The sequence below is a fragment of the Mirounga leonina genome, unplaced genomic scaffold, assembly GCF_011800145.1.
Source record: "Mirounga leonina isolate KUSES-001 unplaced genomic scaffold, KU_Mleo_1.0 Mir_175, whole genome shotgun sequence".
NCBI lineage: Eukaryota > Metazoa > Chordata > Mammalia > Carnivora > Phocidae > Mirounga > Mirounga leonina.
Window position 1 is genome coordinate 22,775,002 of NW_023270453.1, and position 27,934 is coordinate 22,802,935.

The following is a 27,934-nucleotide window of genomic DNA, read 5'->3' on the forward strand; positions in this document are numbered from 1 at the left end:
AATACTCCTCCCCCAGCCGTGGTGGTGGTGGTGGTGGCGGCATGGCTGGTGTCAGTCATCCCTGGGGTCTGGGGCTTTGGGCCTGCCCTCTGTGCAGCTCCACACGCCCTCGCGGGGGTCCTTGCGTGCCAGTGCCCTGCGGGTTATGGTGCTGCAGCGGCTCTGGATGGCGCTCAACAGAGGGCGGGTGGGCACGGTAGGGGGAGGGGTTGTGGCCTGGGGGTTCTCTGGGGAGCCTTGGGCCTCTCCCACCCTGTCCTCCTCACGGTCCTCCTCGCGGTGGAGCCCTGCGCCACTCAGGAGCGCGCCCAGCCCATCGGGTCGCAGCAGCACAGCGGGGAGGAGACCGCAGCGCCCTCCGAACCTGCGAGGGGGCGGGGAGGAGGGTGGGGTTTGGCGGTCGCTGGATCCTCCCCCCATCCTGGGCCCCGCCCAAGCTCCACCCCCACGCACCTGCAGAGCCACCAGCCACGATCCGAAGTTTCCAGCACGCGCACGCGCGCCCCCGCAGGCACTGACAGTTCATCTGCGTGGCTGCTTTCATAGGCTTGAAAAGCGCAGAATTGAGACCCTGGGAGTGGGTATTTGGGGGTCACTGCGAGGCCTCAGGGACCAGGACTCCCACCTCTATCTCCTCCGCCCATGGAGTCACCACCTTCAGGCATCCCCCAGATGATGGGACCAAGGACATTCTGTCCCCATGTCCAGCGCTCGCTCAGCTGTTTCCAGTAGTCAGCTTTGCCGCACACTGCCCAGTGGTGGTGGCTGGCTTGGCGGGGGTGGGATGGGTAATTACCACTACTCCCTAGGGGTCGTCGTTCTTGGCCCGGGGCCGCTTCCTCCAGGTAGGGAGCAGGAAACCACGCTGTCTGCTGGTCTTCGTTTGCCACCAGCCACCAGCCTGTGCGCAAGAGGTGGCCGGAGGTTCAGACCCCCCAAGCCTTCTTGGGTCCTGGGGGCAAATGGGCGAGCTCTCAGTCCTGTCCAGCCCCACCTGAGGGATGTCGCAGCAGCACGTCTAGGATCTCCTGGGCCCGTGCATGGAAAGGTCGGCCCTGCGTGTCCTGGGTGCTGAAGGGCTGCAGGCAGCGCAGGCTCTGAGCCTCCAGGCCACGGATGGCAAGGCTGTCCGCCGGGCGGGGTAGGGGCTCTTCAGGAGCGGGCAGGATCACCAGACTGGGAAGGGTACAGGCGAGGGGCGGGTGGGAAGTGTGGTGAGGGCCTGCCACCCCTCCCCAGTCCGCTCAGCCTTCGCTCCTCCCCCAGCCTCCAAGGGCTTTTGCGGGCAGGGAGTTGGGGACGAGTCAGGCACCTGCCGGGTGGCAGCGCGGGCTCCAGGTCCAGGGGTTGCGGTGCAAAGAAGCCGGTGAGCGCTGGGCTCCGAGACACGCGCGCCGCCGCAGCCAGCAGCGCTCGCGAATAGGTCTCCAGCAGCCGCAGGCGCGCCAGGCCGCGGCCCGTGCGCCCCCCGCGTATCAACAGCGATGCGTCTGCGGACACGACGGGAACGGACTGTGGGACCCCGCCCCAGGGTTCCCTCCACCAGGCCGCTGGTGCCCCTGCCCCTCCCGGGATCCTTGCGGGCCTCCCTAACGGCCTCACCGGGAAGCTTGGGGAGAACGCGGTCAGATCTCCGCAGCAGGCCCGCCTCTACTGGGAAGGTTTCCTTGAGGGTCTTCTAAGGGAGAACCAGCGAATCAGTCTCAGAGTCCACCGGTTCCATTGGGAGGGTGAGGGTTCCTTGCCGGGATGGGGGTCGTAGGGGCTAGACGCCCTCACGGGCTCAAGGGCAAGTGCCCAGGCGCGGGCCATTGGTCCCTCCGGCACCGGGGGCAGTCGGGTTCGCCCCAGGCTCACTCACCTGGAGCGTCTTGAATTCATCCCAGCTCCTGCGCACAAAAGTGTCGCTGTCATCTGACCAGTGCACAGAGAAGGCAAATGTCTGTTGGAGAAAGGTTGGGGCGCCTTGGAGGTGCTGGGCCAGGAATTCCTTCCTTCTTCCTTGGGGCTGGCAGGGACTCCCCGCCCGTCATACCTGAAGCCGCGCTGTCTGCACTAGGGCCGCTGCGCACACTGACACCGGGTACCGGGGGCCGTCCATCGCTGTGCCTCACGGGTTCCGGTTCTGGGCTTCTGGAGCTGGCAAACTGTGGCCAAGGGTCCCACTGCGTCCTGGCTCACACGGTGGGGGTTGGGGGGAGAAGGCAGGGGGCTCCGGGCACCCGGAAGACTGATTGGAATTCCCCGGCTATGCCCCAGACCTGGCAGGTCCTTGTATCGCTGCCTTGCCCCTGGGTCTTTCCCAGCTTCCTCACTGTGCCCAGAGTAGATCCGGGTAGAGGGACAGGACAGGGCTTGGAGGGGAGGGGCAGAGAGGCGGTGGAGGGTGGGGACTGCGGCCTGAGTCCCTCAGGCATGAGTCTGGCCTGTGGGAGGAGGAGGAAAAGGAAGAGTCCTCAAAGTGCCGCCAGGCTTGGCCCTGCTCTCCTAGCTCTCCCACACCCGGTGTGGTGCTGGGACTAGCGGAGCCTCCTCCAGGGCATGCCCCCATGGCTCTGTCTTTGAACTCACCTTGGAAGCTGACTGCTGTTGTCATCAGGAACCAAGGACCCAGTGCTAAAAGCTTTATGTACTTTGTTTGGCTCACATTGGAGGAAAGGTCTCTTAATGTTTCCAAATCACAGAGGAGGAAATTTGTATTAAATAGATAATTAATGTCAGTTTTTCTGGATGTGGGGGTTGACCTCACAGGCTCACCCCAGAGGTTCCCCTGTGGTGGGGGGACTTGGGGCAGGACAAAGAGGGTCCCTCTCTGCAGTCACTGGCACTTGGGGAGGGGGGTTGGTGACTAGGACTGTTTTGAGAGCTGCCTCTAAATTTATGATTTATCACAATTTACTGCAAACACAGCCTGAGATCAGAAGTCACAATTCCCCCACTAACTGGGGTGAAGAGGGGTTGGACCCTAGAATCCCCAGAGAGCGTATGCTCAGGTGCCCCACATGTCTGGGCTGCTTCCTTACAGGAAAGACTTCTAGAGCTCCATCCAACCCTGGTATATTTTAGCTCTTCGTGCTGCTGGGGCCACCAGCTCTAGGTTGGGACTCCTACCCTAAGCTGTCCAGGGAGGGGTTAGCCTCTAGGACATCCCTCCCGGAAATCACCCTAGCCCTGACAAAGGGCCTTTGTGCACCTGTCCAACCAGCGGCTCTCAAACCTTCCCTGGTCTTGGCCCAAGCAACAAACACCTGCTGATATAGGCCTGAATTGCAGTATGCCTTCAGCTCAGCTGTCACGCTCTCCCCGACCTCAGTGGCCTGGCCTGGCCTGGCAGGGTCCAGGGTGGGGCAGACACTTCTCCCCCGGAAGACCAGGAGAAAAGCTGGGAGAGGGCCTGTTTATTCACAGCCAGGGACCTCCTAAAGGGTGCTGAGGCCCCCTCCCTGCCCCAACTGACAGCCCCTGCTTCACACCCCCAGCAACCCTGGTTCCTTTTCATTCTCTCTCTCTCCATAGACCACAGGTTCATCTATCCCTTGGACAACCCCCCCCCCCCCCCGGCCTTCCCCCATACTCCTCACTAGTTCCTATGAAATCCACCCTCCAGAGAAATCTTTGCAAAACACAAAGGGGATCAGGTTGGGGTGGACCTGCCCCAAATTGTCCAGCACCTTCCTATGGTCCTTAAATTCCCAGCTCCCATGGCAGCTCCATGTGCTCCTGCCCACCTTTGGACCTCTCCTCTCACCACCTTCCCCAAGTCCTGTTCCACTGGCCTTTCTGCCCATGCCCACCTCCAGCCATGGCCTTGACTGCCCTCCTCAGCTGATTCCTCATCCTTCAGGCCTCTGCCTAAGTGTCACCTCCTCAAGGAAGCCTCCCGGATTTACCACACCCCTGTTCATGGTTCCCACCCGTTTGTCAGGGAATATTTGTTAGTGTGACTCCTTTTTTGTTTTGTTTTTGCTTTTTCCGTCTTGACCAATGGACAATGAGCCCAGAGAGGAGGTCAGGGACGGATCTTGTGCCCCGCCCTGCCCAGCGCCTGGACCAGTACTTGGAACAGATTAGACACTACACAAATATTTGCAGGATGAATGAAATGTACGTATAGAAGCTGCGGCCACTCCCGACGTGGCTATAACCCCTTCAGGCAGGCTATAGGGATCCAGGCTACTCCTTGCCCTCAGGAGCCCAGAGACCCGCCGGCGCCCGTTGCCATGGTGCCGGTCGCCCGGGCGGACCCGCGGGACCCAGACCCTAGCGCGCGCCCCACTCTGTGCGCTCACCGCGCCACCCCGCGTTGCCAGGGCGCCATGCGGCCGGCCGCTGGGCGCGCCCCAGCTGAGGGCACAGAGCCTGGCCGCGGGCACGCGGGGCGGTCAGAGCGGAGCGATGGGGGCGTCACGGGCCGGAACACGGACTTCGCCTCCGCCGCAGCCTGAGTCCACGGCGCGGCCGCGGCGTGGTTTCCACAACACGCTGCTCTTCTACTGGAGGAAGCGGGAGCGCAGCCACGTGCGACGCAAGTCAGGCTCGGGACGCAGATCGAGGCTCAGGGGCGCGGCCAGGACCCGGGCGGCCAGGACCCGGGCTTCCAGCCCCGCGCCCGCGCCGGCCCAGACCCCGGCCACGGACTCTGCGGCCTCTGGGGCGTGCGCCGCGGGCCAGAGCCCCACCCCTCCGCCCGCCCCCGCCCCCGCCCCCAGCCCCGGCCCCAGCTCGAGCACGGCCTCCGCGCCCGCGGCGCGCGCGACCGGCTCCTGTGGCCGCGCCCTAGCAGCGGCGCGCGCGCTGGCCTGGAGACCGACTTGGAGGCCCATCTGGAGGCCGAGCTGGCCCGGCAGGCATTGCGCGGGCAACATGGCGGCGCCCGGCGAGCGGGGCCGCTTCTGCGGCAGGAGCTTCTTCTCCTTCCTGCCCGGCGGCGCGCGCTCAGAGGTGATGGACGATCTAGTGACGGACGCGCGCGGCCGGGGCGCGGGGCGGAGAGATGCCGCCGCCTCGGCCACGACGCCAGCCCCGACGCCGACCCCAGATCCTCAGGTCTCCGAGGACACCTCCCGGAGGCGGCCCTGCCGGGCCTGCGTGGACTTCAAGACGTGGATGCGGACGCAGCAGAAGGTGCAGATGCCCGGGGCCGCCACCTCCCCTGGTCCCGGCCCCCACACCTTGTTCTCAGGCGTCTGCGCCGACCCTCCAGAGGCCCAAGCCGAGCGGTCTCACGGGCTCTATGCCTCACAGACTTGTGCCCCCTCCCCAACCAGGGTGGGCTGTCCCTACACCTTGCTCCCAAGGGAGGCCCGGCCTTTAGGGTTTCAGCCACTCGTGTGTGGGATCGGCGGCCGCCGGGCTTCCATCTTGAGTCAGTGGGCCTCTGACTGGGGCGGGGGAAAACGGGAGCTCTGCGGGCTTCCGGTCCGGGGAGGCGAACTGACCCTTGGTCGGCCTCCTTCCGCAGCGGGACAGCAAGTTTAGGGAAGATTGTCCTCAGGACCGCGAGGAACTGGGCCGCCACAGCTGGGCTGTCCTCCACACCCTGGCCGCCTACTACCCCGATCTGCCCACCCCTGAACAGCAGCAAGACATGGCCCAGTTCATACATTTATTTTCCAAGTTTTATCCGTGTGAGGAGTGTGCCGAAGATATAAGGAAGAGGTAAGTGTGTTTGCATTGTCTGTGGGCAGCAGAGTCATCCCTCCTGGAGCCAGGGTCTGGGGCCCCCCTGGCTGATGTCATAAAGGGGAGCCTGGAGAAGCAGGTGCAGAGGGTCGCCCAGAGCAGGGACCACCAACAGTGGGCACTGGATCAATTAAGCGGTCTCCTTTCCCCTCAAGGGCCAAGCTGCCTGGGGCTGCTGCTCCTGCAACCAGAGGCTCTCCGCCCAGCTTCACTTACAGAGTCCCTTGCTTGGTACTCCTGGAGGCTCGGGCAGGTTAATGAGTCCACTTTGCCTGATTTCTGGAGCAGGACTGCTGATTTTAAGGCCTTGAGAACCCACTGCTTTTGCTTCTGGGAGCCACCTTTTCCTCCCTGGGGAGCCCAAGAGCTGTTGTTTGGTACCTATAAGTGTTTCTGCGCTGAATGTGGGGGCCAGGGCAGCCCTTGCCATTTGAAGCCTGGGCAGTTAGAACAGCTCTCTTGCTAGGCCGAGGCCCGGGGCCCCAGGTGCTAGAAACAGGTCTGGTTTTCAGTTATGCCTTTGTGCTGCCCCACCCCTTCACACACTGCCTGGGGCCAGGGATGCTGGGGTGAGGCTTCCTGATTGTTATGAGGTTGTAAAGTTGCATGATTGGTGCCTTATTGTCTTGCTTTGAGTTCTCCGGGTTTGCCGAGCTCCCCAGGTGAGGGGTTGAGCAGGCCTAGGAGTGTGCCACTGTTGGACAGTGCAGGGTCAGCCCTGTTCTGGGAATGCCTGTCTCTCAGAGCACAAAGGCCCTCCTGGCTGTAGCCGACAGCCGCCCCAGCTCTCCCGCCTGCATGGAGCCGGCAAGGAGCCGCGGCCTGTCCCCACCTTCCACCTGCTTCCCCCACAGGATACGCAGGAACCAGCCAGACACACGCACTCGGGCATGCTTCAGCCAGTGGCTGTGCCGCCTGCACAATGAAGTGAACCGCAAGCTGGGCAAGCCGGACTTCGACTGCTCGCAAGTGGACGAGCGCTGGCGGGATGGCTGGAAGGATGGCTCCTGTGACTAGATGGTGGCCGGCAGAGCTGTGGGACAGCAGCCCGGGGCCTCCGGGCAGCCTGGCCAGAGGGGGACGGGGCACTCATTAAAGTGCGTCAGAGCCAGAGCCTGTCGTGTGTCAGTTGGATGTCCCCAGACACTGCTCGGGGGCCCTTTCCCTCTTAGGTTTGGAGGAAAAGCAGAGGTGCCTGCTGCAGACACCCCAGCGGCCTGTGCTCCTCCCCGTGGGCTGCCGGTGAAGGAGACAGGAGCAGCCCGGGCTGGGCAGGTTGCTGCTCACCCTGCACCCTGGTGCCCACTTCCCTGCGCAAGAAGGTGACAGGTCCTCCTGGGCCACCTGTCCTGCTCCTTGAGGGAGGGCTAGGCCACTGTCTCTCTACCCTGTAGCAAGGGACATAGGCCGTGTGCTGTTGGCCATTTGCAAAAGAGGCCTGGGGGCTGAGCTCTCCTCCCGGCTCAGAGCCTACGAGGAAAGCACAGGCAGGCTTTCTCTGAGGGCCTGCCAGCGCTGCTGCCCGCCTCCAGTTGCACGTATCTGTACCAGGCCTGTCAAGAGGCTTTGTGGGGCCAGCCTTCTCAGAGCTGGAGACCAAAATAAAATGGTAGAGAAGTGACTGAGGGTCTGGCTTTGGTGTGTTTTGTGCTGGGACTTGCAGCGATGGGCAGGACCTGCCCTTGCTGCTTCCTTCCATCCAGGTTCTGCTCCGCAGGAGGGGCAGCCTGGGAAGCCGAGTGCTGGAGCTGAGGGAGGGTCAGAGATCAGTGGGAGGTTGGATGGCACCAAGTCTTCATGTCCCAGCAAGGACATTGTTTCAATACTCTCCTCCCGGGACAGGAAGGTCTTGGAGGATTTGGAGCTGAGGAATGGCACGATGACTTCCGAAAGGTTTCTCTGGCTGTTGAGCTAGGATGAGGCAGGTATGGGTGGGAGCAGGGACGGCAGGTACCCCTGTGGCACCTGGGTGGGTCAGAGCAGATCGACAGGCGGAGAGAAAGGAGCCAGGGTTGACTGGGGGGTTGGGGCCCTAGCCCTGGGAGGATGAAGATGCTCTCGGGATCTGTGCTCTGGAGAACGCTGTAGGTGGGGCAGGCATAGGGGTGACCTGCATGTAGCTTTTGGGCCTTGCCAGATCTGCTCAGCCACACCTGCTTCCAGGCTTGGCTCCCAGGTGGAACGGACCAGCAACAGTATGCCCTCCCTGTGGTCGTCATGCACTGGTCGTCTCTCTCCCAGTAGCATCTTAGCCTCTCCCTTTGGCTCGGCTTCCTCGGCACCTTCACCCAGCGGGCGCCACAGGGGCTTTGGCTTCGGCAGGGCCTTCCCCAGAGAGGACAGCGATGCAAAGAAATGGGAGACAGGGAGCAGCTAACAGAGAAATTGCTCCTCGTTCCTCCCATTGAGGAATTGTTCCCAACACGTGGTTTTCTTCTGGCCTCTCCGAAGTCAGCCGCTAGTTGGAGAACCAGTCAACTTCTCCAAGGAAGCGGTGCCTGGCTCAGGAACAGAGCGCCTGGATATGCTCTCCTGTCCTGCCTCCCTTCCCTCTTCCCCTGACTCTGGCTTCCTGGAGATTTCACCCCCTAATCCAGGCTAAGACAAGTGGGACTGTAGTTTGAGGTGAGGTTCTGGCTCAAGCTGTCAGCTCGCAGACCAAGGGACTGGGCAGAGAGGGAGGAGAAAAGCCCCAGGATCATACCCTAGGGCTCCCAAGGTTGAGAGGTTACAGGAGCTCACAGGGTGGACAAGAAGAGAGAACCCCGAAAGGGCGATGAGAAGGACTGGTGAAAGAGGGACGTGAGGAGAGGGTGACATCCACAAGCATTTCCAGGAGGGTGGTTATGTCTGGATCGCCCTGGCACTAAAGGGGGCAACCAAAGGGGAAGTGGCTACTGCTCAGGACAGACTGGATACCCAGTGTCAGGGACTTGTAGGAAGACTCGTGGGTGGCACATCTGGCCACACCTGCCTTGGGGCGGGTTCCACAGGGGGTGGACCAGGCGTCCTCTTCCATCCACACGGATAGCACAGCAGGGACCCTTTGAGTCCCAGCTCTTGACTTCCTGATGTGGTGGAAGAAGTCAACCGGCTGTCTGTGTGTGGTATGAAGACAGTCCCTACCCCCCACAGGGCCTTGTGAAGCGCCTGGCACTGTAAATACTCAACAGATGCAAATGTTTCTTTCAATGCCCTAGGCAGAAACATAGCAGTGGTCCGGGACCCTGCCAGGCTGGCCAGGAACACGAGGGAGGGACCCTGTTGAACTTGGGCTGGGGGATCTGTGGAAGAGACCCAGCAAGGACCCCCAGCTTAGCCAAATTCCCCATCTCTCATGCTTCTTCCCACCCCTCAGCCCCCGACTAAACATGCCAGCCACATGTCAGCTGGGGAGACCCAGGAGTGTGAAGGGCTCAGTGAGCACCCTTGGAATGACAACATCTGCCCACAAGAAAGGAGCAGAGATGTCTCAACTCCCACCCATGCTGGTCTGTGGGCTCTGCCCTCCTGGACAAGTGCCCCGGGGGGGCAGAGGCCTTCTCCCTCCCTGTCAGGGAGGCTAGAACCCTCTGAAGGAGAAGCTAGGGTGCAATTGGGGGGTTCATAGGAAAGGACCCAATAACTGGTCTAAGGGGGAACCAGGTTCAGGGAGTCGGGCTCCCCTTTCCTGAGGGCTGAAACGGGGAGCTGCAGCCATTGGGAAGACGTGGAGCCCCTGGACCTCTGTTACCCCTTTACTCACGAAAGGGCCCAGCTCAGAGGGGCGGAGTCAGGTTTACCTGTTCCTTCGCCAGGCTGCCGCAAAGGCTGAGCCTAGCGTCCACCTTCCCTGCTGATTCCTGACTTCACCTGTGACGGGCGGTGGTGGACTCAGTCCCCAGGCCCCGAGCCCCTGCCCCTCTTGGGGCCTGGGGGGTGGTCTCGCATCTCAGACCCGGGTCTAGCAGGTGAAGGGGTTGTGGGCGGGGCGGCGGAGGGAGGGGCGGGCTCCAGCCCCGCAAGCGGACCAGTTGGCGGGGGGCACGGGCTCGGCCCCGCCCCGCGCGCCCCCGCCGCGGCCGGCGCGCGCTCCCGGGAGGCGGCGGCAGCGGCGGCAGCAGCGGCGGCACCAGCACCAGCACCTTCGGCAGCACACCCGGGCGGCCTCGGGCGGGGCCGGCCGGACGGACAGACAGACAGAGGGCGCCGGGGGCGCGCGTCCCTCCTGGGCTGGCCATGGAGGGAGGCTCGTTCGGCGCGGGCCGCGCGGGGGCCGCCATGGACCCCGTGAGCTTCGCGCGGCGGCCGCAGACCCTACTGCGGGTCGCGTCCTGGGTGAGTGGCCCCGGTCCCGGGTCCCGCCTTGCCTCTCATCCCTCGTCCCTCCCCGCTGCCCCTCGCCCCTCGCCCCTCAACCCCATCCTCGTCCCCGCCGGCCCCTCCCCCGCCAGCCGCAGGTTGGGGTGACGTCACCGGGCTGGGCGCGCCCACCTGCGGGAGGGGGAGGGGCCGACGGCAACCGCCCGGGACCTTGAGAGGTCACCGCCCGCCGCCCCCATCCTCCAATTCCTCCTTAGATCTAACTCCGTCCCCTTCCTCAGCCCTCGCCCCGTTTTTCCTGTTCTCACGACCTGGAAGCGGACACAGGGGCGGGGACGGGATTGGGTCTGAGCACTCAGCCTCAGCACGAGGAGGGGGCTATGGAAGCCGAGTACTATCAAGCAGCGCTTACACCTGCTTCTCCCGCACACACAGCCTCCAGGTTCCTTCCAAGGGAGCTGGCCCTTTCCCAGGCCCTCCAGTTGCAATTGTGTGTGTATGTGGGGGGTGCGCTGGGATTCCACTGGGTGGGGCAGCAAGAAGGGGCTCTGCACGGGGAGGGCTTCCTGGGGGTGGTGTGGGAGGGGCAGATTTGGGGACAACCTAGACTACTGGGGCATTCCTAGGCCAGGTGGCCTGCTCCTCCTTCCCACCTCTCCAGGCAGGAGAGATGAGAAGGTGGGGTGACGATCTCTGGGTTTTATTTAGCTGGTGGCACCTGGTGCCAGCCAGCTGCACCTACTGGCTTGTCTTCAAGGAGAGCGGTGCCCAGGGTGGGGTGACTTTGTGCAGATTAGGAAGGAGGAACCCTGTGTTCTGGTGCCAGCTCTGGTCCGACTTGTGGACCACTCTGGGGGCACATGTCCATGCCCTGCACCTGGGTTTCCCTCTTGACTCCATCTCAAGGAGCTGGAGAGGGGGAGGAGAAATGAAGTTGAAACTGGAGGTCTTTTTTTAGAAACACAGGCTGCCCAGAGCTAAAAGAGCAGCATCTGGTTTAAAATGACTGGTCCAGAGGCGCCTGGTTGGCTCAGTCTTCAGAGCATGCAACTCAGGGTCATGAGTTCAAGCCCCAGGTTGGGCGTGGAGCCTACTTAAAAAAAAAAAAGTGTAAAATGACTATGGTCTACCACCTACCTGCCTTTCAGCCCTTGTGGTAAGGGGATGCTGAAGTTGGCTGAGCCCCAGAGTTCAACAGTATCACCTTTTTAAAAAAGGACTTGTTTGTTTGTTTGTTAGAGAGCGCACAAGTTGGGGGAAGACAGAGGGAGAGTGAAAATTTCGGGCATACTCCCTGCTAAGCCCGGAGCCCTAGCCCTACTCGGGGCTCAATCCAGTGACCCATGAGATCACTACCTGAACCGAAATCAAGTCAGACGCTCACCCAACTGATCCACCTAGGTGCCCCAATACTATCGCCTTTGAGCCCAAACACTTATGATGCTAATAATCAGTCACACGGGGCTATCATCCATTGGGTGCCCACCAAGTGCAGGATGCTGGGTGGGCATTATTTTCTCTGGCCCCAACACTCCATGAGCTGTACCTGTTACTATATTTGGCATGTTAGGAAGCAGGGCCACACAGCTCCCAGATGCTGAGGGTGGGTTCCATGAGGGGCTGGGTGACAGCTGTGCCCCTGTCCTTGCGCTGCTCCCCCCTGTGCTCTTGCCTCCCCCTTCTCCACACCTGCCTCCCATAGCGTCACCCGCTGCAGCCTAGGAATCACTGGTCTAGGTGAAGGCTCCTGTTCCTACAGTTTCGAGGGGGCCATGCAGACACCCTATGGGCCCCACACAGTGCCAGTGACCCAGTTTGAAAGTCAGCCCCGTCTTTTATCAGCCAAGTGACTTCACTAATTGAAGCCCCAATTTCCCCATCTATAAAGGGGATGACAACGGCCCCCTTGTGGTTTGAGGGGAGGATTCTAGGAGGAATGCATGTAAAGTAGCGGTTTTAAGCATAGTGCTTGGGCATAGTAGATGCTCACTAGTAATGCCGTCCATAAATTTAAAATACCTGAGGCAGCTATTAAGGGAGGGGTGCCCGAAGACCCCACCCACAAATGGGCCCCGTGCTGCCGGGGAACTTGGGGACAGGCCTGAGGGCGTGAGCAGTCGCGGTGGGTGACAGAGACAGCGGCTAAGGGGACCACCGCAGGGCCCTGAGCGCCGCCCGCCGCCCGCAGGTGTTCTCCATCGCCGTCTTCGGGCCCATCATCAACGAGGGCTACGTGAACACCGACAGCGGGCCCGAGCTGCGCTGCGTCTTCAACGGGAACGCGGGCGCCTGCCGCTTCGGCGTCGCGCTCGGCCTTGGGGCTTTCCTTGCCTGCGCCGCCTTCCTGCTGCTCGACTTGCGCTTCCAGCAGATCAGCAGCGTCCGCGACCGCCGCCGCGCGGTGCTGCTCGACCTGGGCTTCTCAGGTGGGCGGGCCGGGGGGCGGGGCCTCTGGGCTCCGCGAGGCGGGGCGGGGCTTGCCCGCGCGTGCGGGGGCGAGGCCCGGCGGGGGGCGGGGCCTCCCCTGACCCTACCGCCTGCCCGCAGGGCTCTGGTCCTTCCTGTGGTTCGTGGGCTTCTGCTTCCTCACCAACCAGTGGCAGCGCACGGCGCCCGGGCCCGCCACGCTGCAGGCGGGAGACGCGGCGCGGGCCGCCATCGCCTTCAGCTTCTTCTCCATCCTCAGCTGGGTGAGTGCGGCCGGCGGGGGCCGGGCCTGGGCCGGGGTGGGGCGGGGTCGGTGCTGGCTGACCCAGGGCTCCCCCTCAGGTGGCGCTCACTGTGAAGGCCCTGAAGCGGTTCCGCCTGGGCACGGACATGTCGCTCTTTGCCACCGAACAGCTGGGCGCCGGGGCGGGTCAGGCCTACCCTGGCTACCCGGTGGGCAGCGGCGTGGAGGGCACCGAGACCTACCAGAGCCCTCCCTTCACCGAGACTCTGGACACCAGCCCCAAAGGGTACCAGGTGCCTGCCTACTAGTGGCCGGCAGGCCCCCACCGGGGCTGGAAGGCTGCCCCCAAGCCAGGGTCCAGGGTTTCCTGGGACCTCCCTCAGGTCCTCCTGGCCTAGTGCCGGGTGTGACAGAGAGGGTGGCCACTGTGGGCCCTCTGGGGCTGAGAGACGGTAGCTCCCAGGGTGCCTAGGCTGCCCCCTCAACCCAAGTTCCCCCTGTCTGCTTAGTCGCTGACCCCAGGCCTGAGGTCCTGAGGAGGGGACAGTGCAGCCTTGGACATGTATCCTCCAGCTTCTAGTGGATCAGCCTGCGAGCGGGTCATTCCTCTCATGAGCCAGCTAGCCCGTGGCTCACCTGTCCACTCTGGGGTCAGGGGTCTAGCTGCCCTCCGTAGCTAGGTGCAGGGGCTGTCCCCTGGAGCATGGGCACTGCTCCCATCCCATGTCCCTAGGGGTAGTGACGGTCCCTGCTCCGGAATTGTGGTGGTTCACCCTGCGGGGCTGTGTGCACACTGTCTGGAGCCTCCATCCGTTTGCTTTCACGGGCTCACTAGAGTAGCCTGGTCCTGTTGATGTTGTGATTGTGGTCAGGTCTTCGGGCTTCACCTCATAGTTCCCCGCAAGCAGCCCCACTGTCTGTGGCCCCTGCTCCTGCCCCTACCTGCCTCGGCCCAGGAGCCTGCGCGGATGCGGGCACTTTGGGCTAGGAAGGCACAACATGGCTGTAGGCCTGGGCACCAGCCCTCTCCCACCCCTTCAGTAAGACCTTGCCTGAGGGAGGCTTGGGGCACCTGGATGCCTGGCAAGACAGGCGCCTCACAAGGAGGGAGGCCTAGAGGCTCTGTGTGCCCACAGTGCCCTGGACATGGCCCATCTGTGCAAACCCCTTTACCTTCCGCTTCCCAGACCAGCCCCTCAGCAACCTGCCCTGCACCCCGTTTTACAGCACAGCCCGAGGTTGGGGTCCCTCTGCATAGCTGACTACTCATGCATCGCTCAAAGTTATGTTAATACCAAACGCAGTTGCCGGGCTCCGTTCTCACAGAGAGGCACCTCCCTCTGGAGTTGCAGTTGGGTGACTACCCTTTACATTGTAGCATAGACCAATTCTGTGTGGGTATTTAAGTGAACATGTTTACAGTTTTTGTATATATGAATCTTTCTCTCCCTCTTCTGAAAGAACACTCCGTGACTGTGTATCTTCAGTGTCCCATGTTTCAACTGCAACTTCTTTACAATAAAAGACTGTAAGTGAGTTTACCTGGTGCCGAGGCTGGCCGAGTCATTTCTATCCCTGCCCCTGTGAGTGCCCGAGGTTGGGATCTGCCCCCTCGGGGCCCAGAACCCAGGAAGGGGCAGCAGGTGGTGGCCAGGCTGATGTCCACATTCTGGGGGTCCCTGAGGCCCCCACTGCACATCCCGCTGGGCTGCCCCTGGGTTGCCCAGAGCCAACTCTCGGAAATGCTGGGGAGATGCCCACCTCTTCTTTTTAGAACAGCAGGACTAGGAATTATTTTTTGTCGCCGCACATCTTTAGCAGTTCCTTCATCAGTCTGTGGATGTGAACTTCTTTCATGTTACTACCACGTTCTTCAAGGATTGTTTTGCTGGGACTATAAATGTGAAGTCTTGTTCCTTAGAACTTTGAAGGTATTTCTGTATTCTCCTTAGGATCCTATACTGTTGACGAGAGCAGTGATGACAGTATGATTGGTATTCTTTAGCGGGTTATCTGTTTTTTCCCTTCGGTAAAACTTACTGGGATTTTTTTCTAAGTTGTGTTGTGTCGAGATGTGGCTTTTTAAAGCATTATTCTTGGGGCGCCTGGGTGGCTCAGGTGGTTAAGCGTCTGCCTTTGGCTCAGGTCACAATCCCAGTGTCCTGGGATCGAGCCCCGCATCGGGCTCCCTGCTTGGCGGAGGGCCTGCTTCTCCCTCTCCCTCTAATGTTCCCCCTGCTCGTGCTCTCTTGCCCTCTCTGTCAAATAAATAAAATCTTTAAAAAAAAAAATTATCCTTCTTAGTGCTTTTTTTTTTTAAGATTTTATTTATTTATTTGATAGAGAGAGAGCACGAGCAGGGGGAGCAGCAGAGGGAGAGGGAGAAGCAGGCTCCCCACTGAGCAGGGAGCCCAATGCGGGACTCGATCCTGGGACCTAGAGATCATGACCTGAGGTAAAGGCAGACGCGTAACCGACTGAGCCACCCAGGGGTCCTGTTTTTTTTTTAAACAACCATTTACTTTTATTTTTATTTTTTTATAAAGAAGTTATTTATTTGAGACAGAGAGAATGAGAGAGAGAGGGGAGAGGGTCAGAGGGAGAAGTAGACTCCCCGCTGAGCAGGGAGCCTGATGCAGGACTCGATCCCGGGACTCCAGGATCATGACCTGAGCCGAAGGCAGTTGCTTAACAAACTGAGCCACCCAGGCGCCCCTACTTTTTTTTTATTTTTAAGTAATCGCCACACCCAACATGGGGATTGAACTCACGACCCTGAGATCGAGCGTCCCATGCTCCTCCGACACAGCCAGCCAGGCGTCCAGTGCTTGTTTAGTTTTCTATTTTTCTTCACCGCACGGAAAGGGAGTCATTATGTCTCTACGTGTCACCTCTGTTCCTGGGACCCCCATCAGGTGCTGCAGGCAGCTTCCGGAGCCATGTTCCCCGGCTAGCTAACTCAGCCTCTGGAGATCTCCCCAGCTTGGTCCTGTTTGCTTCTGAACCCATCCACTGGGATTTTTAGCTCAGTTACTTGTTCACGTCTAACTATTTAATAATGTCCCGGCTGAGGGCAGCGGGGCTGAGAACCGTCCCTGGGGCTGGAGGGCTGGCTATGCCACATCCAAGCAGGCAGGGCTGTCTCGGGCAAGTCTCTCGTCGGTGCCCCGGGCTCCCCTTCCAAAAGAATGGTTGCGGCCATGCGGGTGGGCTGGGGGGCAGGCCAACACAGGGGCAGAGCTCAGAGCAGGGTTTGGCACACGGCCAGCACCACCTCAGTGCTGCCGTGTGTTAGCGTGGTTCTTGCTTCGTTAAGAAGAGCTTGTTTTCAACGTTGTCAACAAGATCCCCCGTTTTCCAGATTACTCTTCTGTGGGGCTGGTTGTCCTCAGGTCTGCAAAGGGGGCATAGGCTGTGAGGGGCTACCGGCCTGTCTGGGGAAGGCAGGTGACCTCTACACAGCCCAGGGGAGGGTAAAGAGGCTGAAGGCTCTTGTCTGCACCGGGCCCCAAGCGCCGGCCAAGCCCACGGCCGTGCGCCTCTGGTCCTCATCGTCCTGGGTACCCCCATCCCAGGGGGTACGCACTTCCAAAGACATGTTTCTTCTCATGTGAGGACATTTCCTTTGCCTGATTTGGATGTGGCTATGTGTTTAGAACTGTCTTCTACTATTTACGTGTGTTTAGGGCAGAAAGGGGCGATTTTTCGGTCTGGTCCCCTCCCGAGATACTGCATCCAAATAATTAAGCACAAATTATTCTCTGGCAGAATTTCAGATGCGCCCTCCACTGCTTCTGAAGCGCTCTTGTTTATCGTTAGGAGCTCTTTACTAGTCTGTGGGTGCAAACCTGGAGTCTGTAGGACTCCCACGTTCTGGAAGGACGGTTTTACTGGGGACATAAGCATAGGTCAAACATGGCTGTGTCTATTCCTGGAAAGCCTGGGCAGTGCAAGATGTCCAGGACTGGGCCCTGGGCCCAGACCGGCGGCCGCGTCCCGAGAGCAAAGCCCAGCTACCCAGCTGTGCACACAGGTCGTCCCCCACCCCAGCTGGCCCCTGGCTGTCCATCGGAGCTGGGGCCTTGGACGGCTCTGAGCTCCCCGCTCCCTGAGGGTGACCTGGGAGGGCAGAGAAGCTCAGAACACCAGCTATGTGCATTATTGCAAAATAAATTTATTTGAAGATACACGGTCTTATAAAAGGTCAGAGGCAATTTGAGATCCCAGATTCAGCTTGTCTCATACAAAGATTCAACTTCAAGTAGCACAATTTCGTGTCTGTTTTTAATCCTGAACGTTCTTGAATCACGAAATAGCCAACTTTACACAACACACTCAACATCTGACTCCGGCCCCGGTTGGCCCCGCAGCTTCTGGCTCGGGGGCGGCGGCGCTGTAGCCCTCGGGCTCAGGGGACCTGGAGAGGGCCCGCTGTTGCCACCAGCTCTGAGAGCATGGACAGGTTCCTGCGTCCCCACCCTTCCCTCCCCTTGCACCTTCCAAAAGCAGGAAAACACAAACCCAGACCAGCCCAGCACGGAGGCAGGGGTCTTTGCCCACCTCCCAGGAGGAAACTGGATGGACTCCTACGTGATGGTGTGCGGACAGGGCGGGTGGGCCTTCCTGGCGACCCCGGGCGGGCTGGCCGGCGGAGGGGCCTGAGCGGCGGCCTCAGCAGGGCCTTACCTGGCTGCAGGGCAGCCAGGAAGGAGGGAGGAGGAAGGAGGCTCGTGGGTGTGGCAGCTCCTGCCCATGCTGGGGGGGCTACGTGAGGATCCTGGCGATGGCTTGCAGGGATGGGAAGTCGTTGTCCTGGGCGGCGTGCAGTGCCTGGTGGCCGCTGACGTCACCGTGCGCAAGCACCTGCTGGCAGGTGGGGCAGACGCAGCAGTCCAGGCCTGCCGGCCGGGTGTTAGCCTGCCATGCGCTCTTCCTGTTCTTCTTGGCCTTGGCACCAGGAGGCCTCTCCCGGCCCCGGAAGTGCGTGTGTGCGGACAGCAGCTCCTGCTGCTTGGCCGTGTCGGGCAGGAGCACCAGCAGCTCGTTGAAAATCTTCTGGAAGTTCTCCCCGAGCAGGTCGCGGCAGCTCTTGTAATACTGGGCTGCGGAGATCACGCCCTGCCACCCAGAGCCAAACCAGTCATGCCCAGCCCAGGCCTGAGTCCCCGCAGTGGCCGTGCTGGCCCCCCACACCCGCCTGGCTGACCTGTCTGAACTCCCCCGAGTGGCTCTTGAACTTGCCGAAGCGGGCCTCATCACTCTGCAGGAAGTCCTTGATGGACTGGATGAGCTGCAGGTTCCTCTCCCGGAAGTTCTCGGGCACCAGGTAGGCCTGTGGCGCAGGTGTCAGTCTGGGCCTGAGGGTCGGAACACGGGCAGGAGGTTGTGGCTTAAGCCTTTGGGGTGGACCAAGGTGAGGGCACTCCCCGGCCTCTAGGGGCACAAGGCTGGGCGGCCCACCCCCACTTACGCTTTCGTGGCGGTGACAGTGCTGGGGACACAGGCTGGGTGGGGGCTGGGCAGGAGGCCCGAGAAGCCGGGGGGTGGCTTGCTGACGGGCGGCACCAGGCCGGGCGGAGGCGGGGGTGGGGTGCCCTTCAGGAGCACCACAGCGTTGAAGCCTGCAGGGGCGGCACAGCAAGACCCGAATGTGAGCCCTGCTTGCCACATGCTGCCGTGGCTTCCCAGGCTACTCAGCCCACCGAGGTCGGGCTCCGTCCAGTAGGACCAGGACCCGATGATGCCACACACTGAGCTCCCTCGCGGCAATCCTGGCCTAGGGCGACTTACTCCCCCATCTCCAGAGGGCACTAGGATTGCCCCCTTTTACAGGGAGGCAAGGGATGCGGAGGATAACTGCCCTGCTCATAGTCAGCGGTGCCACTAGGCTTCCCTCCCCCCACCTGCTGGCCTGTGACTGCCCCTCAGGGTGTGCTCCCCTCAACCCCGGGGCTCCAGTCTGACTCTCCTACCCCGGCCCCCTCCCAGATGCCCAGAAGCAGGCCAGAGCCAGACACACATACCTGGAGGAGGGGGCATCCTGGGTGGGCAGGGAACTCCAAGTGCTGGGAAGTCTTCTTGGGGTGTGGGGCAGGGGGGGGGGGCCCAAGGGCCGTGGGAGCCCAGGAGGTTCCTTGGGCGTGCTCCGAGCCGGGGCCGGCCCCTCTGTGTGTCCATTGACGATGAGGGCAACGGGTCCCTCGGCTCTGCTGGCAGTTGTGGTGGGGGCCTGCTCGGCCCCAGGGGGCCCATCTTTGTCAGGGGATTGTGGGGGGGGTGAGGTGGCAGCCGGCTTCTCCGAGCCCACCTTCTTCTTCTTGCCGACCTTGGGGAGGGTATGGGTGGAGGCCAGTGCCAGCAGGGAGGAGACGGCTACCGTGGTGGGCACGCTCCGCAGCTCCTGGGCGGTGAGGCCGGTGCGGCCATCCTCCTCCTCCTCCTCTGAGGGTGGTGGCGCGCCCTTCTTGCTACCCTTGCCCCCCTTCCCAGCCTTCCTGGGGGGCTGGCTGCTCCCGCCAGCAGTCTGGGCCCCCGGGGTGGGATGCGCCACCTTCTTGCTGCTGCTGCTGTTCCAGGCGGAAATGAGGCTGGTAGGGGTGGTGCTGGGCTTGGAGGTGGAGGACACCAGGGCGGGGAAGTCATCCTCCTGGAAGGTGCTCCTGCCCCTGGCAGGGACAGGGTATGCCAGTGCCAGCCCCACGGGGCCCAGGGCTGCCGCAGCAGAGCACGACGTGGAGGAAGAGGAGGACGCAGAGGCGCAGAGGCTGGGGAAGTCTTCATCCTTGAGCTTCGAAGTGGGAGGTGGGAGGGTGCTGAGCCCAAGGAGGGGAGTGGCGTCAGTGGCCTGAGGGCCCTAGCCCACTGCGCACCCACCCTCCGCAGGAAGACCCCCCAGCTGTGCACGAGTGTACCTTGGAGGCGTGGCCCCTGTGGCCGGGCCAGTTGCTGGGAGGCCCTCCTGGCTTACAGGACCGTTGGGCGAGGCTTCCTTGAGGCCTAGGAGGCATGAAAGGACCCTATGTTAGGGCTGAGCAACGTGCAGGGGGTGGGAGCAGACCCTCCAGGGTGAGCTCAGGGCTCAGCCCTGTCACTCCCAAGCACCGTGCTCACCAGGAGCCTGCCTCTCCCCTCCCAGGTGCCTGCCGGTACAGCCAGCTCACCTGCTCCCTCGCCCTGAGTCCGGGGCAGACGCCGGGGGCCGCGGAGCTCTTCGAGCGCCCGCAGCCCTGCCTCCTCCTTCTTGGCCCTGCTGCCCTCCTCCCGGTCCTCACTTCTGCGCGTCTCCTGCTGCGCCTGCTGCACGGCCACTGAGGCCCGGATGGCAGCTGCCACTTCCCGGTCCTCTTCTTCCCTGGGAGGGGGAAGCCTTCAGGCTGGGCAAGGCCAGGGACCACGGCGGCGTGCAGGGTGAGGAGCTGGGCAGGAACCTCCCCCACCCACCCAAGCCTGGCCACTGGGAGCTGTCCCGGGGCCAGTGAAGCCGGTGCCCGCCTGCCCTCACTGGCCAGGAGAGGGCGCTGCCGACGCAGCGGGTCTCAGGCTGGGGCTCCCCAGGCAGCACGTGGGCCCAGTGTCTGGGGTCCAAGATGCCTCCATCCTGCTGGACAGTGGGGACAGCGCCTGGCCTGAGCATGTGCCAGCAGCGTGAGCGTTTCACAGCACGCCTGCACTGAAGCCCCACCCAGTGACACAGGCCCCTCCGGCCCACCCCCACCTGCAGGGTCCTGGTGCCTCTGGCTAGAACTAGGGAAAAGAGTAGGGAAATGTCTGCTTACTCAGGACACTAAGCAGGCCCCGCCACCGCCAAGCCAAGGACACCAGACACCAGAAGGCCAAAGTCCCCTGATCCCCATGCGCCGTCCCAACCCAGCTGCTGGCTGCCGCCGCCACCCCAGGGGTGGCGCCAGGAGAATGTCAGCGGCACGCAAATCCTCCCACCTCTTGTACCTCCAGCTTCCTCGACGGCTCTGCTGGGCTCCGCGACCACTGGCCCGGCCGGCACGGCCCTGACGGTTGTACCTGTCCACCTCCTCGTAGTCCTCACCCCCGATGACCCCTGCGGCCGGGACACAGCCTGTCAAAGGCCTGGGCCAGCCCGAGGCCAGTGCTCCAGCTTGCCCAGCAGAGACTTCCCCCCGCCCCCAGCTCATGAGCCCTGAGGACTGGCTCAGAGCAAGAAGTGGGCAGGGAGAAGAGTATGCCGCAGCCACGACCCCATACAGCAGCTCTCCCAACAGTGCTCCCAACCCTGGAGCCCCCCACCCGCAGCCGGCAGATGGGAGACACACGATGGGCCAGACCGGGGCCCGGCTGTGGGGTTTCCGGGCCTCGGGGAGCACCAGGCTGGAGCCCCATGGAGCCCCGCTCGCTCACCCTCGCTGCGGCGCGAGTGCCGGGGCGCGTAGCTGAACTGCAGATCAATCTGGCGGTTCTGGCGGGCCTCGGCACGGCTCCGGCTATGGCAGGCTGTCCTGTGGGCCTTGAGGTCGATCTCAGTGCGGAAGGCGTGGGTGAACTGCTCTGTGCTGCAGCGGCCCTCCTCACACAGGAAGTGCTTCTCCCGGAAGTGCTCGCGCAGGTAGGCGTAGTCGCTGGCGGGGCCAGGGTGTCAGCAGGAGTCTGCAGGCCCTGCCACCCCGGCCTGCGGCCCCACCCAACCTGCTCCGGTGCCCCGGGCCCGCGCCCACCTGTAGTAGTCCTGGGCCCCGTCGGAGTCACAAAAGTGGCAGAAGTAGTGGTCGCGGCGCAGGTGTTTGAGCAGCTCATCGTTGTCCAGGTAGCGCTCATCACAGAACTTGCAGAGCGGGTGCCCACGGTGTGACGTGTCGTCGGGGTCCCCCTGCATGCGGTGCCGCGCCAGGTCCTTGCGCGAGTACCATTTGCGCTCGTAGGTGAAGATCTACAGGGAAGAAGGTGCTAGGCGTGGGCAGGCCCCTTCCCATGGCCCCGCAACAAAGGGCTGCCTCGGTCCCCCCGGCCATACACACACAGCACCGTACACACCAGGAGCACCCCCCTGCCTGGGCTGGGTGAGGCCGGAGAGCTAGGGGGACGAGGGTCCTAGCCCCCACCGCCTGCACCCAGCTCTCCCCGGGCCCGTGGGTGGGCTCCGCGGCCCAGGGCGCACCTTGAGGTGTTTGAGGCACAGCTTGCAGCAGAAGAGCTCGTGCTGCTTCCGCATGTGCTGCTCCAGGTCCCCGAAGAGGCCGAACGGTGGCAGCTCAGGGCACTGCGGGCACTCGTGCTGAAGCAGCTGCCTGGAGAGATACCGAGGACCCCCCCGACCCCGCAGGCACTCAGTGTCCCCGTCCGGAGCGAGCTCCTGCATGCGCTTAGGAGCAGGGGCCGGAGGACGGGCACTCCCACCCGCGCCCACCAGGGCTCCGCCCACAGAGTCAGTGCTGCTCCTGGCCAGGAGGGCTGAGCTCCGCGTTAGCGGGGCGTGAACACTGGGCCCACACCCTCACCTGGATGAGGAGGATCACTCCCGAGACAACTGTACCCCTTTATGGGGTTTTCCTGCCACAGACTAAGAGTCCAACTCCCAGGAGCTCGAGTGCACCTCACAGAGCCCCAGAAAGTAGGCACTGTGCACTCCACCAGAGTGTTTTCCCTGAATGTGCTGCCCCTGTCCCCACCGCCACCCCAGGGGGCTGCTATGAGATCCCTGTTACAGGAGAGGAAACAGCATGGGCTCTGACATCTGCGCCCCAGGGCTGTGAGGAGCACAGGAGGGCTCGGGGATGTGCCCATCCCCAGTGCAGGGCTGGCCACAGGCCCTCGGAATCCCAGGCTAAGGATCTCTCGCACCTGTACAAGGCAAAAACTTTTCCATCAGCGAAGTAGATGTCATATTTTTTCTCGTGCTGCAGCTGGTGGAGGGGGATTGTGGCAAAGGCAGGAAGCTTCTTCCCAAAGACCACCTAGAACCAAGTGAGAGGGGCTGGTGAGCAGGGCTGTGGGCACCCAGTGGAGGACACCGTCGGGCTGAGAAGAGGGAGGCACTCAGCCCCTGCTGAGAAGGCCGAGGCCGGCCCTGCAGGCAGCACTCTCTGCCATCCTGGGCTGCCCAGGCCCCTCTCCTCACCTGCAGCCCGCGCCTGGGGTGACCCACGTGGAGACACAACACCCAGCCTCGCCACCAGGGGGCAGCAGGTTCCCCACTCATCCAGGGAGATCACCCCAGAGGAACAGGGGTCAGCAGTGACCCCCGGGGGCAGTGACAGAGACCACACATGGGTGTTGAGCACAGGGCAGAAAAGGTAGAAATGACGTCCAAGAAGAAGCTATGGAAACAACGCCACCAGGACAAGCCAGGTGACCACACGTCATGCCAGGCCACCCTCTGTCCACCCGCAATGTCATAGGAGAGGGATTCCCCCGCAGGCCTCGGTCACAGCCCCTGGCTGCCTCCTGCCTATTAACCAGCTGCCAGGGGTGCCAACGTGCCGAGCTGGGGTGCGTGGGGGGGGGGGCTGGGTGCAGACACCCGTGCAGCTTGGCTGTTTCCCAGGGGGTCTCGGGCCCACTCAGGTACAGCCTGCCGGGCTGCCCCTCCACAGACCCCCATCCCAGCGCCCCCAGGATCCTCTCACAGGCTCAGGTCCCCCCTCTGCGCCAACAAGAACACAGCTCCCTCCAGGGCTCCCTCCCCTCTGGCCCTCACTCCCCATCCCTGGACCAAGACCACACCTTCGGTCTCCTTCTCTCCATGACCCTTCCCACTCCACTACTGTCCCCCGCAGTCTGGGCCTGGTCGCTCACCTCTGCTCAGCGTCCTCACCTTGGGAAGGGTCATGTCAAGGTCATCCCTGCTCTGTTTAGGCTCAGCTAGGCTCAGCCAGGGAGGATGTCTGGGATCACAATGGCCATGCACTTGGGAAAGCAGGGGACTGACTGGGGAGAATGGTGGTCACATTGTCCCCAGCAGCAGGATGGTTAAGACTGGTTCCCTGGGGGTCTGGGGGAGAAGCTAGGGAGCTCAGTCTCCACTTCTTTACTGTGGGGAGAGCATGCTGACCCCCAAGCACCTCCCCCTCCAGCCCAAGGGAGGCATCATGGTCCAGCCACACCCATTCTGGGGGAAGGAGGAGGATGAGCAATGCCCCAGCAGGCCTTTCTTCCCCTTGTCATCCTGTCTGGTGAACTGGCTGCCCGCTCCCGCCCCTGCCCCATTCGTATTTCGGGTGAGTGCTTCACTGCAGCTAAGCTCCCATGGCTTCCCCTCCCCCCCCCATTCCCTTCCCAGGCCCCTGGGCCTCACATTGGCCTCTTCCCACGGTTCCCGCCCTTCCAGGACAAGGCCACACCAGCCCTGCCCCACGCCACTCACAAGGGCGCCTTCCTGGCCCTGACCCCAGTTCCTCCTGCCTCTTGCCAGGGGACCAGCGCCTGCACGCGCAGGGCCACGAGCTGGCCACAGATCACAGGGTCTGTCGTGGGATCGGCTGCCGGGACTCAGGGCCCTGCTTACACTGAGGCATCACGGGCGGCAGGGGCAGCGTCCTCCCGTGAGGAAGCCCCCTGCCAAAAAGCAGCCAGTCCAGCAACTCAGCAGAGGAACAACTTCTTCCCCAGAGGAAGCCCGTGCCGCGACGCCACTGTCAACCACCGTCTCCCCCAGCTCCAGCGCCTTAGTTTCAGAGCTCTGCTCGGATCCACTGGGGGGCGGGGGTGTCTTACTGCCGGCACCCTTGCTGTGGACAGAGGCAGGGTGCCGTTCTCAGGGGCGTCTGTCTCTCCTGAGCAGTCTGATGGGGCAGCCAATTCTGGGCACACCTGAGCCAAGCCAGGAGAGGGGGGACACTGGGAACCTCAGGAAGAGGTTGAGGAAGGGAATGGCTGCGTTTGTCTGAGAACGAGGGTGAGCAGGTTTGGAGCTGGGGGTGGGAATGGCGAAATGCTAAGGGCCCCTCCTAGACAGGCTATAAGACCAGGACTGGGCCCCTGAAGGTCTGCGCCGGCGTCAGGACCAGTAATGAGTACACGAGAGGGCAGCAGTGTGGCTCGGTGTGGCCCAGCAGAGGGTGAGGCACATGGCGAGACCAAGTCGCTGAACAAGGACCAGGGCATGGGGGCCCAACCAGGGATGGGAAGGAACCCACCAGGGATCCAACCAGCATGGCCCAAGACCCACCCACCCTGGTGATCTCCCCGATGGGACAGGGTCATGGATCCGAAGACAGAGGCACAGGCCAGGCCTAGACACTTGAGAATGGACCATCTTGGGAAGCCCCTGGGTCGGCCAGGCAGTCGATGTCCAAGGGGGAAAGGGCACCCCTGGGTGGGCCCCAGGATGGCTGGGCCAGTCCCTGAAGAGAGGGAGATGGGATGAGGGCTCTACTCAGACCCCCACAGGGGTGGGTGTGTGTTCCTGCCTGGGCTTTGTTACTCCCCACTCCTAGTATCCACTGGGCACTCAGTGAGTGGAAGAAAGGATACATGGTGACAGCAGAGACCCCTGGTGAGAGTGAACCGATGGTGAGGGTGAGGGTGCGCAGTGAGGGCCCCACCTAGGAAGTACAGGCCCCAGAGGAGCCCAGGTGGACCAGGCTGGTGGGGAGGGGCCCTGACACCAGACAAGCAAGGGCGGTCAGCAGGTCCCACCCCCTGACCTGCCATCAGCCTCCTTCCCACGTCTTGCCTGTGAAGTGGAAGGGAGGCCGTACTAGCTCAGACACACCCCACTTTGTACAGCAGCCCCATCCGGCCTCTTTGACAGAGATGGGCTGGGAAAAAAAAAAAGAAGAAAATGGACTGTGCGAAAGGTGAGACCAGGGAGGAAGGTGGGGGGCACTGATGTTGGTCTTGACTGGGAGCCGGCCTGGCCTCCACCCGGAGCACCTGCTGGGCAATCCAGCTGGATCTGGCTCCCTTCCTGCCCAGCAGCTGCAGGGCTGCTCTGCGTCTGCTCTTTGCAACTCCTGCCCCACAGCGGGCACAGGGAAGCCCCGAGCCAAGGTGTGCGCCTGTTCCGCACAGCATCTTGGCATGCTTTCCTCAGGGTTTTTACAGACCGAGTCCCATAAGGGAGGACAGAGCAGAGGCAGCCTCTGGAGGCAGCTGTGGGATTCCTAAGTGGGCATGGCACATTCAGAGGACAGTGCAGGACTCAGCCAGGGAACAGGAAGAGCTAGGGTGGAGCTGCAAGTTCAAGAGTGGGAAGCAAGCAAGATGAATCGAAAGGATCGTCATCTCCCAAAGTTCCCAGGACACCCTCCTGCTGCCCAGTAATTCAGGGCAGGCCTAAGAGGAACGCCAGAATCGGCCAGAGGCACCCAGTGCCAAAGCACGCTCCAGCGGGAGCCTGCTGACAGCTCGTGTCAAGAGCTGCTTGCCACACAGAGCACTGGAAGGGTGTGGGACCCACAGGGAGCGAGAGAGGCCATGTGCTGGCCACAGGAGCCACACAGAGGTGTCTGCTCACTTCCAGAGTGAGATCTGCAGCCCCTGCCTTCCTGGAAGGAACTATTGGTGCACTGGAAAACCTGGCCCTTCAAGAGTGACCTCATGCCATGCAAGACTGGCCGGCATGGCAGCCTTGGGCAGAGCTGGGAGGCGCTTACTAAGCCACAGGCCCAAGGATTTCCCGACAATTTGTGCACCCCAGATCTCTCCCAGGCCCGTCTCTGTCCACCCCATTACAGACTAACAGCATCTCCAAGTGTCTTTTTTGAAAAGAGCACAGAATAGGTGCTCATGGGAGAGCTCATGGAATTACAGGATCGTCTTGGCTCCCCTAACATAAATGTCTACCTAAAAAAAAAAAAGGTAAACAACACAACTAAAGAAACCTACTCCTCAACAATGCCGTTTCTGCGTCACTTCTAGGAAGAAGAAAGATTCCCTGGCAGATGTCACCAGCCCAAGCTTTCCATGAACAAACCAGAGGACTTTCACAACACTGGAAGCAAACATATCTCAAAGCAAACCAAGGGAGGTCCAATTAGGTGCTTCCAGCCAGCATCTGGCATTACGGGGACGATGGGGGAAATCTCCACAGTGCCCTCTGACCCCCTCCAGGGCTTCCAAATCTGTACAGAGTCAGAAACATCCCCACCTCCACTCTGGAGCTGACCCCCTCACTACCACCCCCCATTGGAATTGGCAAGGAGGAGAAAAACTTCATAACACTTTTAACCCCATCCGCCTACAATCTTAAGGAAACCTCAATGGTTCAGCCTCCCCCCTCTGGTGGGCAGGTGTGAGTGTCACCGCCCCTCAACAGATGAAAGCACCAGTCTCGGGAGGACCTTGCCGGGGTTACCCCGAGGGGCCCAGACACACAGCTGGGCTGGAAATACCCACTTTGACCCTCTGCTTCCCGGACTGCCATAACCGTCCCCATAGGGACCGCTCCCTCTTCGACCCAGCGGGGCCAGCTCCTGCCTGCCGGCCCCAGAAGCCCCACAGTCGGCCCCACAGTCAGGATCCCGCCCCGGGGGGCCCCGCCAGGCTCGCGGCCGGACACCAGGAAGGCAAAGTCCCCTTCCGGCCGCGCCCCGTGCCCGCCCGGCGCCCCGAACGCGCGGCCCGGCCCGCGCGGCGCACCTGGCGCAGCTCCTCGCGGCACACGGCGCAGTAACGCTGCTCGCACAGCACCCGCATCTTGGTGGAGCAGCGGTAGCACACCGGGTGGTCGCAGCGGCCCAGCGCCGTAGCCTCCAGGTCCCCGCAGCACAGCACGCAGCTCCCGCCGCCCCGCTCGGGCACCGCCACCGCCTCCAAGGCCACGCGCCGCCCCTCGGCGCCCGCCGCCTCCGCCACAGCCGCCGCCGCCGCCGCCGCCATGGTCCGTGCTCCGGCCCCCTCCGGCCGGCGCAGCGCGGCGCGGCCTGGCTCCCGGCGGGCCCGCCCCTTCCGGGCGACGTCAGCGCCCCGCCCAGTAACGGGCCCGCCCGGCGGAAGCGCGAGCCGCCACTTCCGCCCCAGCGAGGCGCGGGCGGGACAGCGGGATGGGGCTTGCGGGGGGCGGCTTGGGGGCCCGCGCGGGACCGCGGGAGGGGGCTCGGAGCCCGGGCTGGGATCTGGGGGCCCGGGCGGGACCGCGGGATGGGGGCGGGGGGCGCGGTCCGCAGCGCGGTCCCCCTCCGCTGCCTCTGCGGGGGCTGCCCGCCCGGTGAGACGCCGCGCCGCCAGCCAGGTGGCTTGGAATTCAGAGCAGCCACGGACGGCGCTCAGTGTGGTTCCGGTGAGTACGCCCCTGCTGTAGGCAGGCCGTCCTTGTGTTGACATGCTACCCTGCGTTGATCTGAAATGCAGATTGAACCGCACGTCCTG

General features: G+C 62.5%; 4 protein-coding genes across 5 annotated transcripts; 2 read left to right on the forward strand and 2 right to left on the reverse strand.

Moving 5' to 3' along the window:
- Nucleotides 1–51: 51 nt before the first annotated feature.
- Nucleotides 52–4,665, reverse strand: NOXO1 (NADPH oxidase organizer 1). Its single transcript, XM_035022462.1, has 9 exons — nt 4,290–4,665; nt 2,036–2,426; nt 1,862–1,942; nt 1,603–1,678; nt 1,313–1,490; nt 995–1,176; nt 797–901; nt 454–571; nt 52–364 (listed from the first exon to the last, which is right to left on the reverse strand). Exons 2-9 carry the CDS (start codon nt 2,099–2,101, stop codon nt 52–54), a joined length of 1,119 nt encoding a protein of 372 aa, XP_034878353.1. The 5' UTR covers nt 2,102–2,426; nt 4,290–4,665.
- A 75-nt stretch (nt 4,666–4,740) lies between these two features.
- On the forward strand, nt 4,741–7,303 carry GFER (growth factor, augmenter of liver regeneration). The gene is made up of 3 exons (XM_035022416.1): nt 4,741–5,124; nt 5,462–5,658; nt 6,537–7,303. The coding sequence occupies exons 1-3, from the start codon at nt 4,864–4,866 to the stop codon at nt 6,697–6,699; spliced, it is 621 nt and encodes a 206-aa protein (XP_034878307.1). The 5' UTR covers nt 4,741–4,863; the 3' UTR covers nt 6,700–7,303.
- Nucleotides 7,304–9,831: 2,528 nt separating this feature from the next.
- Nucleotides 9,832–14,759, forward strand: SYNGR3 (synaptogyrin 3). Of its 2 annotated transcripts, XM_035022418.1 has the most exons (4): nt 9,832–9,999; nt 12,173–12,410; nt 12,532–12,674; nt 12,754–13,023. In XM_035022418.1, exons 1-4 carry the CDS (start codon nt 9,901–9,903, stop codon nt 12,961–12,963), a joined length of 690 nt encoding a protein of 229 aa, XP_034878309.1. In that variant the 5' UTR covers nt 9,832–9,900; the 3' UTR covers nt 12,964–13,023. The 2 variants fall into 2 exon arrangements, with proteins under 2 accessions (XP_034878309.1, XP_034878308.1); XM_035022417.1 differs by having other exon boundaries at nt 12,532–14,759.
- Nucleotides 14,760–16,809: 2,050 nt separating this feature from the next.
- ZNF598 (zinc finger protein 598, E3 ubiquitin ligase) lies at nt 16,810–27,889 on the reverse strand. Its single transcript, XM_035022463.1, is given in 13 exon segments — nt 16,810–17,773; nt 17,862–18,012; nt 18,126–18,276; nt 18,679–18,757; nt 18,759–19,467; nt 19,567–19,651; nt 19,816–20,006; nt 20,594–20,711; nt 21,029–21,246; nt 21,343–21,554; nt 21,783–21,912; nt 22,466–22,578; nt 27,206–27,889. Coding segments are annotated over 13 exon segments (3,195 nt in total). The 3' UTR covers nt 16,810–17,419.
- Between the last annotated feature and the right edge of the window lie 45 nt (nt 27,890–27,934).

What these genes read in the sequence shown, in the direction of transcription:
- GFER (XM_035022416.1), top strand. Translation starts at nt 4,864, where the DNA reads ATGGCGGCGCCCGGCGAGCGGGGCCGCTTCTGCGGCAGGAGCTTCTTC. An exon ending in GGATGCGGACGCAGCAGAAG is followed by an intron (nt 5,125 to 5,461) that starts GTGCAGATGCCC and finishes CTCCTTCCGCAG; the next exon opens with CGGGACAGCAAGTTTAGGGA. An exon ending in GCCGAAGATATAAGGAAGAG is followed by an intron (nt 5,659 to 6,536) that starts GTAAGTGTGTTT and finishes CTTCCCCCACAG; the next exon opens with GATACGCAGGAACCAGCCAG.
- SYNGR3 (XM_035022417.1), top strand. Translation starts at nt 9,901, where the DNA reads ATGGAGGGAGGCTCGTTCGGCGCGGGCCGCGCGGGGGCCGCCATGGAC. An exon ending in TACTGCGGGTCGCGTCCTGG is followed by an intron (nt 10,000 to 12,172) that starts GTGAGTGGCCCC and finishes CGCCGCCCGCAG; the next exon opens with GTGTTCTCCATCGCCGTCTT. An exon ending in GCTCGACCTGGGCTTCTCAG is followed by an intron (nt 12,411 to 12,531) that starts GTGGGCGGGCCG and finishes GCCTGCCCGCAG; the next exon opens with GGCTCTGGTCCTTCCTGTGG.
- NOXO1 (XM_035022462.1), bottom strand. Translation starts at nt 2,101, where the DNA reads ATGGACGGCCCCCGGTACCCGGTGTCAGTGTGCGCAGCGGCCCTAGTG. An exon ending in CCCGCGCTGCCACCCGGCAG is followed by an intron (nt 1,177 to 1,312) that starts GTGCCTGACTCG and finishes TACCCTTCCCAG; the next exon opens with TCTGGTGATCCTGCCCGCTC. An exon ending in CGTGGCTGGTGGCTCTGCAG is followed by an intron (nt 365 to 453) that starts GTGCGTGGGGGT and finishes GCCCCCTCGCAG; the next exon opens with GTTCGGAGGGCGCTGCGGTC.